Here is a 13,332-nt window from a genome sequence, read left to right as displayed (position 1 = left end):
CACCTTCGATTAGAATGGTTTATAAGTGGTTTCAAAATTTTCGGAGTGGCCATATGAGCACAAAAGACGCTGAACATTCTGGACGCCCTGTTGAGGTTACCACTTCAGAAATCATTGATAAAATCCATGATATGGTGATGGCTGACAGAAGAGTGAAGATGCGTTAGATTGCTAGTACTGTAGGCATCTCGAGCCAACGGGTACATAATATTTTGCACCAACATTTGGACATGAAAAAGCTATCCGCTAGATGGATGCCACGATTGCTCACGATTGATCAAAAACGAGATCGTGTATCAAACAGTTTTTATTTTTGCACGGACTTTTCAAACGACCCTCGTAATTATACAGGTCGACATCCAAAAAAATCATGAAAGCGATAGTACATTTCCGAAAGCTGAATCTGAATCTAATCCAATCAATCTATCCTAATCCAATAGTGCAAAAATCACGATTATTTGCTATTGTCAAGGTTTTTTTAACACTGTGAACACTTTTTTTTCAAAAACCATTAAAAGCGTTATAAGACAGCATGTTTATGCTTCAAATCCTATTATTTGGATTAAAAGTATCGTTTTCTTCCATCGAGACATCATTTATTAATGTTAAGAATTTTAGCAGTTTCGCAAAAACATTAAATTTACAGGTTGCTGGGGTCGGGATTAAGGAATTCAGGATTTAAGGGTTTAGAGTATGCTAGACACACGTATTCAGCGATTGGGCTGCTTTAAGGTTATTGCGAAACTGTTAAAGTACTTATCATCAATCAATGATATCTCGATGAAAAAAAGATAACTCTAATCCGAAAAATAAATTTTAATGAGCAAGAGTGCAGAAATATTATGACTCGTACTAGTTATCGGAAAAAAAATATCCACGGTGTAATATTACTTCGAATATTGCAAAATATTATAATTTTTACTCTAATTGCTTAAGATATCTCGAAAACCTCAAGTGATGAATCAACACTGAAGCTAGATTCGGATTCAGCGCTTGAAAAACCTACCTGAACTTTTGTTAGCCTGTATTATTATATCCCATTATACTAACTTTATTTTGAAAGAAATATTAAAAAAAAAATATCTTTTGGAGCTAAACTTCTTACACGTTGTACGCTGTTACGAGTGTCAACTTAGATATAAATCGAAATGAGATTTCGAAATGTGCGAAATGAAAAAGCGAGCAACGAAGAAATAAAAAAAATTAAGAGCAAACGAATGCAGAGAAGTGTGGAACTACCTATATTTTTTTTGCTAACCGACAGTCACTGCTTACAGCATGTCTTTTGAAGTTCAGTGAATGAATTTAATACTACTGTCTGACATTTTCTCTTTTGAACTTCATATTTCATATAATTTATAACGTATTTGCGCGTAGTGTGCGTGCGCGCGTGTGTGTCTGTGTGTATGTGTGTTAATATACATGATGCAGGATGTCGTTGAAATAATCGTTTCTGGAGAAATAGAATTTTTTAAAAAAGAAGAGTACCATTGAAGAGCTGAGATGAATCAGGAAGATTCTATAAATATCGTAAAAATAACTATAAATATGGGGAAGTAGGCAAAATCATCGATAACTCACCTATGTTCTTACGATTATACACACATATATATATATACAATATACCTGTTTATTAGCGAAAATAAGCAAGACGGCATCCCTCAATTCGTCTTCTGCAAGCATTCTCATCAATTCTTCTCTAGCTTCACCTATACGTTCTCTATCATTACTGTCAACAACGAAAATTAAACCCTGTAATGAGAAATAAATTGGAATGAACATTTTAAAACGAAATTGGCAAAAGAAAGTCTTAAATGTTATTTGGTTATTGGTCTAATATTAGTAATAAGATTACATTTTTTTACTTTTCCAATGTTTACGTATTGATCAAGTGTATTTTTATTTAATACGTAGTGTAAATAACTAAATAAAAGCCTTTAAATTTGTTCAAAATTATAATTTTAGAAAAGTAACGGTATAAATAAATCGAGTAATAATGTGTTCGTGGTATTTGCGCTTCATTCCTTCACAATAAGACCGGTCGGTAATGATAATCTGACATGACTATTATACTATTTGTCTGCTACATAATAAGAAATGTAGTTCATCATTACATACACAGGTAAAAAAAATAAATGAAAAGAAAAAACAATATTCAACAATTATCACGTGATAAAAATTTAGTCCATCTCGCCATATACGCTAGTGTATCAAAAGAATCAGCTTGTTTTCTTAATTGCAAATGATCATTCATCCATACTCCTTATTTTGAGCATGCTTTTTGAATTATTCATTTGTTAAAGAATTTAACTATTTATTCATAGCATCAGCTCAATGAGCTGAATCTCATCCGTTATAATACCAGCACACTCTACTTAGTGAGCTAACCTTTATACGTTTTAAATTCAGTACTCTCAAATCAGGCGCGATCTACAGTTTTTAGAAGTAATTTAAGTAGTGAGAAGTCAAGTAATAAATATTTTGTGTGTCAAATGCTACAATTTTTATATTAACCCATTAAGGCCCAGGCCAAACCTGGGAAAGATAGCGCCAAACTAACTATGCCAATCGTAGCTAAATCGTAAAAAAAAAATACCCGTGTTTTTTCTTTTGCCATTTTCAATTGTTTATAAAAAATTATTTAAACAAATTATCAAAAAGTTATTATTTTCAAAAAACTGATAGCGGCAATCGATTCTACTGGAAAAAACATGAAAGAAATGTATATAACGTTTTTATCGTCAGACGTCAATTTGTTTAAGAAAATAGGACAGAAAGCTTTGAATTTTCACAAATTGTACATTTGGAAATTTGACTAACATAGTAATTGTTGGGTTACGAAGTTGCAAAGAGTTTGCAAAATTTTTTTTCTATTGAAACCGTGTTAGAGATCACGTTTGAGTGGCGGGCTAACGGTTTTATGTAATATTATGGATTCAGTTTTCATTACAAAAGTTTTTAGTATATTTGGACATTTCTAGTACATTTATAAATTTGACTAACATAGGCTAATTTTTGGGTTACTGAGTTTGCAAAATGTTTTTCTATTGAAACCGTGTTAGAGATCACGTTTGAGTGGCGGACTAACGGTTTCATGTAATCTTACAGATTCAGTTTTCATTACAAATATTTCTAGTATAAGTTGTCGTGTTGGGTAGTGATCTGATTTTTGTAGCTCCAATATAATTTTTTGTTTATAATTGATAAGTGAAGATGCCAAGGCGTAGAGTAAAAGATTTAGCAGAATTAGTTGAGGAGGATGATATCGATGATTGTCAACATGTAGATATAACTTTTATACCGGAAGATCATGAGAGCTCAGATGGAGATTCTGATTGCAATCTTGATGAAGATATTTCATCTCAAATAATTCCCACCGGCTCTTATGAACATGTCAAAAATACTTACACTAGTACGCAAAAATTATTAGAACATAATCATATCTATAAATGGCAAGAAGAGGCTCCAAGCCACTCTACAATTATGGATACTGATGATAACTTCAGTATTCAATCGATTGCGTCTTTATTTTCTAAGAACTCTGTAGAGTTATTTAAAATATATTTTTCAGATTCAATGAAAAAGTATATAATTGAAGCTACAGCGGAAAATAATTTTGAACTTAGTATGATCGACCTAGAAAAATTTATGGTAATCTTAATGATTACTATAATAAATTCTAGGAAGAATCTTCGTGACTATTGGTCAAGTAAATTAATTTTACAGTGTCCAGTCATATCTAATCTCATGACAAGGAATAGATTTGTTGAAATCAAGAGAAATATTAAATTTTATAAAAAGAAGGATGAGAATAAAAACGACAAAGTTTGGAAAGTAAGAACACTGTATGATTATATTCGTCAAAATTGTATGCAATTTGGCTTTTTTGACTATAATCTATCAATAGACGAGATAATGGTCAAATATTATGGCAGATTCGGAATAAAACAATGTATACGAAATAAACCAATCCGATTCGGGTTCAAGGTGTGGGCACTTTGCTCCTCAGATGGATATATATATGAACTTGATATTTATACGGGAAAAGCTGGAATTGATGAAAGAAATCCTTTAGTTGCCGTCGGTTTGGGATCTAGAGTCGTCATGAAGTTACTTTCACCTCTATTAGAAGTAACTGACAAAGGTGATCTTCGTAAATATCATATATATTTTAATAATTTTTTCACAAGTCCAGATCTGATGGTTCATTTAGATAAACTAGGATTATCAGCAACTGGGACTGTTAGACAAAACCGAGTCAAAGAAAAAGTTGAGATGCCAAAAAAAGCAGAAAGGGGTACAACTATGGCTTTGCACGATAGTAGTTCAAATTTGAATTATATAACTGTTATGGACTCAAAACCTGTATTAGTTCTTTCAACGAAATATGGTGATGAGCCAAAAGTTGAAGTACAGAGATGGCACGAGTCATCTAAGAAGTCAATTCTCTTCCCTCAAGCGTTTTCAATGTATACTCGATACATGGGTGGAGTTGATCTGCATGATCAACATTGCAATGCATTGACGCCTACAATTAAAAGTAAGAAATGGATGTGGTGTCTCTTTGTGAGACATATTCAGGCAGCATTGACAAATTCTACCGTCATCTATAATAAGCTTCATCCAGAATTACCAAAGGGAACGAAAGACCTTGTGCAAAAAGTTTGCCAATATTATCTCGATAAGTTTTCAAGGGACCGCCCTGTCAGACAAAAAATACATAGTGATAGTTCATCGAACGAACACAAAATAAAAATAGGTAAGTACCTACATTGTGAGGTTTCATCGTGTAAAAAAAGAACTCAGCTGTACTGTGAACAATGTTCTAAAGTTTTATGCAATGATCACAAAAATGACCACATGGATGAAGCTTCATAGAAATTTGAATGTATTATAGAAAATCGCTATTTTACAGTTATTTGTTTTTGGAACAAATTGACATTTGACAAAAAAACGTTATATACATGTAAAGAAAATCACATACGCTAATATGACGATTGAGATTGTCTTTATGAATTTTGAATATTACCGCGATACCGACGGAATGCGGCGTTACCCACTGGGAAGAGTTGAAAAGAGAGAGAGAGAGAGAAAAGGAAGAGACGTGAAAGAGATAGTGTGAGAAGAATTGCAATAAGGGCTCGTAAGAGCAAACTTAGAACTTAAAACTAGAAATCTGAAAGATCTAAAGTAATAGCTTTAATTGTTGTTTCTTTGTTTTTACAGGTATAGTTTATTGTTAGTTTTACTATTTTATTTTATATTAAAATGAATAAAAATCTTTGTTTTTACAGAGCAACATAATTTTGTTATTATTATTTGGATAAAACTATCGATAACCAATAAAAAAAAAAGGGGAAAATTTATACAATTATAAAGGAAAAAATAAAACTTTATTATAAAACAACAATTCTGCTAATACAAATAGAATGGATCAGGTAGCCTTTGAATTTCGCATGAGAGCAGCAGCAGATGGGAAGTCATCAGTACTATGCCTAACCTCAATTGGCACAACACGTGGTAACATATATGCTGTACCTGATAGTTTACAACCAATAAGTTTCCATACGGAATTAGGCAAAACTCAAGCAGTTGTTAGAATTAAAAGTACTCTAAAAAAGAGAAATCAATTTAGAAAAATACTCAAAAAAACTAACAGAAGCGCAAAAGAAAAAAAAACCGATATACTTAGAATGTCTAGCGATCAAAGAAGCAGTGAAATACTGGCAACACTGGCTAATGGGAAAACAATTTATAGTATACTCCGATCATAAACCACTTGAAAATATGAATTTAAAAGCAAGAACAGACGAAGAATTAGGAGATTTGACATATTATCTGTCACAATATGACCTCAAAATTATGTACAACCCAGGGAAAACAAACCAAGAGGCAGACTGCTTGAGCAGAAACCCAGTGTTAGACCCTTCGGAAAACTTAGATGACTTTATTACATTTATAAACCACTCTTATAATAATTTACAAATGAGAAAGCAAGAAAAATCAATTGATTTAATAAACCTTGATGAAATAAAAAAAGACCAAAGTACAAAATTAAAACCAGAAACTAAAAATAAACTAACATTAAGAAATGAAATTTATTACAAAAAAAAAAAAATAAGAAAGAAAAAATAATATTATCAGAGGAATTCAGCATACAATTAATAAAAAAAGTACATGACAAATACTGTCATCTAGGAAGGACTCAAATGCTGAATAAAATATCACCCTTTTATACATCAAATAATCTAATAAAAAATATAAATAAAATATGTGATACTTGTGAAATATGCTTGAAAAATAAATCAAGGAGGAAATTAAAATACGGAGTAATGTCTCACTTAGGACCTGCGAAACGACCGTTTGAAATTGTTTCCATAGATACAGTTGGAGGATTTGGTGGATGCCGATCATCAAAAAAATATTTGCATATATTAATAGATCACTTCACAAGGTACGTTTATATCTTAACATCTAAGAACCAAAACGCAAATGATTTCATAAAACTCATAAGAATGGTAACAAAAGACTACAATATAGATACAATACTAACAGACCAATACCCTGGGATTAATTCGAAAGAGTTCAAAACATTTCTAAAAGAAAAAAAAATAGGACTAATATTTACAGCAGTCGATGCACCATTCTCAAATGGTCTGAACGAAAGAGTAAACCAAACCCTAGTTAATAAAATAAGGTGTAAAATAAATGAAACTAAACAAAAGACAGCGTGGACAACCATCGCACAAAAATGCGTGAAAGCATATAACGAAACCGAACATACAACAACAAAATTCTCTCTCAAATATTTATTAGAAGGAGAAACTACAAATATACTACCAAGAGAAATAAAGCCGATACAAACAATAAAAAAACTCAATAAAGATAGAAAACTGGCTTTGAGAAACACAATAAAATCTCACGATTACAATAAAAAAAGATTCGATGAAAAGAGGAAAGACATAAAACTAGAAAAAGGAGACGAAGTATACATAGAAAATAAGAATAAAATTAACAGAAAAAATCAGAAGAACTACGCATTGGTCCATACATAATAGTGAAAAAAATTTCAAATTCCATCTACGAAATAGATACGGGTAACAAGAAGAAGGAATCGAATCTTTTCCACAAGACAAAGTTGACCCCGGCGGTCTGCGTCTGAGTCAATCACCTATGTGTCTGATTGTCTCTTTCCGGTGGAGGGAGATGTAAAGAAAATCACATACGCTAATATGACGATTGAGATTGTCTTTATGAATTTTGAATATTACCGCGATACCGACGGAATGCGGCGTTACCCACTGGGAAGAGTTGAAAAGAGAGAGAGAGAGAGAGAAAAGGAAGAGACGTGAAAGAGATAGTGTGAGAAGAATTGCAATAAGGGCTCGTAAGAGCAAACTTAGAACTTAAAACTAGAAATCTGAAAGATCTAAAGTAATAGCTTTAATTGTTGTTTCTTTGTTTTTACAGGTATAGTTTATTGTTAGTTTTACTATTTTATTTTATATTAAAATGAATAAAAATCTTTGTTTTTACAGAGCAACATAATTTTGTTATTATTATTTGGATAAAACTATCGATAACCAATAAAAAAAAAAAGGGGAAAATTTATACAATTATAAAGGGAAAAATAAAACTTTATTATATACATTTCTTTCATGTTTTTTCCCGTAGAATCGATTGCCGCTATCAGTTTTTTAAAAATAATACCTTTTTGATAATTTGTTTAAATAATTTCTTATAAACAATTGCAAACGGCAAAAGAAAAAAAAGGGGTATTTTTTTTCGATTTAGCTACGATTGGCATAGTTAGTTTGGCGCTATCGGCAATAGATTTTGCTTGGGATTTGGCGTATACACATGTACCTGACAGACTTGCAATTGTTTATAGCCGTTTTACACTAACAAATTGACGTCTGACAAAAAAACGTTATATACATTTCTTTCATGTTTTTTCCCGTAGAATCTATTGCCGCTATCAGTTTTTTGAAAATAATAACTTTTTGATAATTTGTTTAAATAATTTTTTATAAACAATTGAAAATGGCAAAAGAAAAAACACGGGTATTTTTTTTTTCGATTTAGCTACGATTGGCATAATTAGTTTGGCGCTATCTTTCCCAGGTTTGGCATGGGCCTTAATGGGTTAATAAAAAAACATTTTATTCTACTGTTACATCTCACAATGTATTTTTGCAGAAGTTTTGAAATTCTTCTAATTTCACTCGCAATCTCGCAATTCAAAAGGAGACCAAATTTACGTATACATCGGCAAGAAATCAATGGAAACTGCGAAAAGCGAACGCGCACCAGTAACAAGAATCAGTACAGCGAATCGTAATGTAATAAACAAGGACAACTTCTAATTGTGATACTCATCTTAAAAAAAAATATAAAAGGTTTTCGAATACGCTCTTATAGATCAGTTCTTATCACAAGTTTTTTAAGAAATTCATACGCAGAACTCCGTACTACACCAGTCAGACAATTTCGATGTCACTCCTATTTAAGTTATTAACTTTGTTGTGAACGAAACATGTAAAACCTTCTTATCCGTTCAATAACTATTATTCTAAGAGTGAGATTTGTCTAAAGTTTATTCGAATATCAGTACGAGAAATCTGACTGGGTCAACATAAACCTTCTTCAACGGATTTTCAAGGTATAGTAATAAATAATTATTTACTTCACCCATATTGCAAATATTCAGAATTTAATTATCTTGCTTAAGTGAGCCTTACCCATTAGATAAAAAATTGGTACGCGTTGATTATTAATTTAATAACCAGCTCGTAACACTACGTATTGTTAACTTCGTCGTCATCGTTGAAGTCGTCGTCAACTGTACGAAAGAATCTTGCTATTTTATAGAGAACACTACCATCGAGTGTATCGTCGTTATCTCCTAACCACAGCCGTCTTTTGTACGTGATAATAATATCGCGTAGTAGACGAAGCTGACTGATGGTGCTTGAAGAAGTAAAAGGCTGTTGACTGCTGGAGGTATACGTAGTATTTTCTTCTTTTTTGGAGTCCGTGATTTTGATTGGAGCAACCGACGCATGAATTGTCTGACATCACCGATGCTATAAGCGTGTCTTCTACTTCCATGCTGTAGAGAAGATTCCGCCCACTGCGGCTATCGATTGCAATGTCCGGCAGCGCAATAAGTACACTTTCAGCTTTCGCACTTAGGCAATACCTGATCCTACTGGATAGCTTCGTTAATAAAAACCTACAACTGCTCTTCCAATTCGTTGAATGAAAGCTCCGATAATAAAATAATCTTATAATAAACTATCGATTAGGAAAGAGAGTATTATTTATATTAAATAAAATGCATACGAGGGGGATCAATAAGTCTTTACAAAATCCAAAAGATGGCGCTCGTCACGCTTAAATTATGATGTTTTTGGTAAGCAATACTACTAATTAGATATCGTTCAAAGTTTCAGCTCGATTCATTAAATCGTTTTTTTGTGAGTGTTGGTTGAACAAAAAGTTATTGGTTTATTTGAAAAATGGAAAAAACAGAGTTTAGAGCAGTGATAAAACATTTTCATTTGAAAGACCTTACACCAAAAGAAATCACAGTTGAGTTGATCGCCGTTCATGGCAAGTCTGCCCCTGTGTTTAAGATTGTTTATAACTGGCTAAATGAATTTAAACGCGGTCGTATAACAACAAAAGATGAACCTCGTTTAGAACGCCCCGTAGAAGTGAGTACGCCCGAAATGGTCAACAACATCAACGATATGGTGTTGTGTGATAGAAGATTAAAATTGCGATAATTAGTTGAGGCCACAGGGGTATCAAAGGGTACAATCATTTTAATTTTGCATGGAAAATTGGGGATGAAAAAAACATCAGCAAGATGGGTATCCCGTTTGCTCACTGTTGAAAACAAACGAACCGCGTGGTCACCTCTGAGGCTCTTTTGGCACGTATACGTCGTAATCCGGAAGACTTTTAGCATCGACACGTTACTGTAGACGAAACATGGGTACTTAAACAAAAAAAAAATACCTCTTTCCTCAAGACAATGCTCGAGTTCACACGTGTGCAGTTTCGATGGCAAAAATTAACGATTTAAAGTTCGAATTAATTGACCATCTACCATATTCGGCTGATTTGGATCCCAGTGACTTTTTCTTATTTCCTAACCTCAGAAAATGGCTTGGCGGACAACGATTCACGTCGAATGAAGAATTCATCGCCGAAACAAATGCCTATTTTGAGAGTTTTCAAAAATCATATTTTTCTGATGGCTTAACAAAACTTGAAGGCTGTCTAATAAAATGTATCGACCTTCAAGGAGATTATGTTGAAAAATAAAAAAAAATTACATACGTAAAACTTTTTTTTCCTTCTTTTTGTAAAGACATATTGACCCCCCCCCCCCCCTCGTATCTTTGCTTTTTCGTGTGATTTTTCTACAACGAGCTACTGCAATTGTGATAAATCAAGATCGACAAAGATTGATTGAGGCGTCACAAGGTCGATGAACGGTGTGCGAGGGCTAACAAGATCGACATCAATAACGTACCTTGGTTGATAAACCTTGCATACTATTTCGACGTCAGTGTTAGACCTATGAAGCGAAAGTATAAAATAAATAAAATATTATATAAAAGAATATGAATTTACGTTTTCTAAAAACTTATTGATTTATAAAAAAAAATTCTTACACATCTGGCGACGTTTGATAATGCAACGTATTATTTGATGATTGAGTTTACTTGTGGTGATAATGGACGACTGCAAATCGATTAAACAAAATTAATCCTTTTTAGTTAATAAAAGAATAGCTGAACTACAATAGAAAGAGAGCGAGAGAGAAAGAGAGAGAGAGAGAGAGAGAGAGAGAGAGAAGAGAGAGAGAAAACATGGATGAAAGATGTTAGGCAGATAGTCAAAACAATGTGAAAAAAGGTATTATTTAGATAGTTAAAACAAAGCGAAAAAAAGAGGAAGGGTTTCAAATAATAAATATGCACGAATAAAAACGCAAAAATCTTATTTTACGAGGGTCGTTTGAAAAGTCCGTGCAAAGTCAGATTGATGGCGCTACTAGTGCGTATCAAGGTTATTTTCAGTTAGTGGCATATTTTGGAAGAGCACACACCAAGTTTCAGCCAGATTGGGCAATGACTTTGCGTTTTAAATTCGTTTCAATCAAAGAAATCGAGTGGTTGTAAAAAAATGGACGAAAAAGAATTTCGTGTATTGATTAAACATTACTTTTTCAAAGGCAAAACGTCTCAGAAAATTAAACAGAAGCTTGATAAACATTACGGTGATTGTGCACCTTCGATTAGAATGGTTTATAAGTGGTTTTAAAATTTTCGGAGTGGCCATATGAACACAAAAGACGCTGAACATTCTGGACGCCCTGTTGAGGTTACCACTTCAGAAATCATTGATAAAATCCATGATATGGTGATGGCTGACAGAAGAGTGAAGGTACGTGAGATTCCTAGTACTGTAGGTATCTCGAGCGAACGGGTACATAACATTTTGCACCAACATTTGGACATGAAAATGTTATCCGCTAGATGGGTGTCGCGTTTGCTCACGATTGACCAAAAACGAGATCGTGTGAAGTGTTGCAAGAATGGTTTGCAGCTGTTCCAGCAAAATCCGCAAGACTTTAAGCGTCGTTTCATCACTGTAGATGAAACATGGATACATCACTACACTCCTGAGACCAAAGAATAGTCTAAACAATGGGTTACCAAGTGGGAATCTGCTTCGAAAAAGGCGAAGACAATTCTTTCGGTCGGGAAGGTTATGGCGACTGTCTTTTGGGATTCGCAAGGAATAATCTTCATCGACTATCTGAAAAAGGGTAAAACCATTACAGGCGAATATTATTCATCGTTATTGGATCGTCTGAAAACCGAGTTGCTAGAGAAACGTCCACGATTGGCCCACAAAAAAGTCCTCTTCCACCACGACAATGCGCCAGCTCACGCCTCAGCAGTTGTGGCAACAAAACTGATGGAGATAGGGTTCCAACTCGTTTCACATCCCCCCTATTCTCTAGACTTGTCTCCGTCGGACTACAATTTGTTCCCTAATATGAAAAAATGGCTGGCGGGGAAAAGATTTTATTCAAACGAGGAGGTGATTGCACAAACGAATGCCTATTTTACAGACTTAGACAAATCTTATTATTTGGAAGGGATTAACAAACTAGAGCAGCGTTGGATGAAGTGTATAAGCCTAAAAGGAGACTTTGTTGAAAAATAATAAAGATTTATTAAAAAAAATCAAGCAGTTTTTATTTTTGCACGGACTTTTCAAACGACCCTCGTATGTATTAAAGAATATATCTTTAATTCCAAAGTGTCATTGCAAATGAATTATTACAAAATATAATTAAATTGTCATAGTAATAATTTATTTGCAAAAAAAAGCATTCGTACGAATAAAAAAACAAGAGAAAAAGGAAAGAGAGAGAGAGAGAAGACTTATTTTACTACTTACAATACTGATGGCAGAGGTATTGGTGGCGTGGTGATTGTTTTCGCTTCCGAAATGTCAACATTTGAAGACGTTATTGGTGCATTATTTCATCCAATAGAGCTTCAGGCATTGAGAAAGCTAGTGGTTGATCTTCAGATGAACTAAAGACAGTATTGTTCGGAATATCAAAATCACTTCAGATAATCGTCACCCATTGCTGCTATGGTGTCTACGAGCACATCCTGCTAAGGTTCCACGTCCTAAGAGAACATTTCATTTAGGATGTACATCACTTCATTTTCATACTGCATGTTTTTACTTCTGATGCTTCGAACTTCTATTTCTTAACATTAACCTAATTGTTATGAGTCAAGCAATATTTATTCACTTCCACGGATCTGTAGTGCGCATTAGTCATCAGTCGATAAATTAAAAGTAGAAAGTTGCAGAACTGCACTAATTCTATCGCGCGTATAAAATGATTATAATTAGTGATACGACAAATTAAGACAATGCCAATTGGTAGGAAACAGCTTAATAAATGTGCATTTAAATACGATCATGATTACGCGTACGCTTCTTTTCACGCAGAAAGCGATATACTCGTACAGATCAGTCCGTGGCAACGAACGAGCTGTGGATAGTGGCAAGTTGCAGCAAATGATAAACTCATTTTAGAGCCGTTTCTTTCAAGGTGATAAAAGCTGCGCATCCTAAGTGTTCAATCGACATCATTGTTTAATATCAATATAAAATAGTACTTTTCAGTACTAAATTAAAACGTACGCAAACTATGTTTTAATAAACAAAAAATACCTGGAAAAAATTGATATAGTTATTCATAAAATAACAGTTTACAGTGCT

At 33.4% G+C, this 13,332-nt stretch overlaps 1 protein-coding gene across 1 annotated transcript in view; it reads right to left on the bottom strand.

Annotated features, from left to right (window-relative positions):
• Positions 1-13,332, bottom strand: part of LOC131667521 (ADP-ribosylation factor 1) — a 223,813-nt gene that overhangs the window by 52,925 nt on the left and 157,556 nt on the right. Inside the window, exon 4 of the mRNA XM_058940991.1 lies at positions 1,627-1,752. Within this exon, the coding sequence (XP_058796974.1) occupies positions 1,627-1,752 (126 nt within the window). The remainder of the gene's footprint in view (positions 1-1,626; positions 1,753-13,332) is intronic.

This window comes from Phymastichus coffea, unplaced genomic scaffold, assembly GCF_024137745.1.
Source record: "Phymastichus coffea isolate CEN01 unplaced genomic scaffold, Cenicafe_Pcof_1.1 PCOF00005, whole genome shotgun sequence".
In the NCBI taxonomy this organism is placed as follows: domain Eukaryota; kingdom Metazoa; phylum Arthropoda; class Insecta; order Hymenoptera; family Eulophidae; genus Phymastichus; species Phymastichus coffea.
This window is presented reverse-complemented; position numbering and strand designations above follow the sequence as displayed.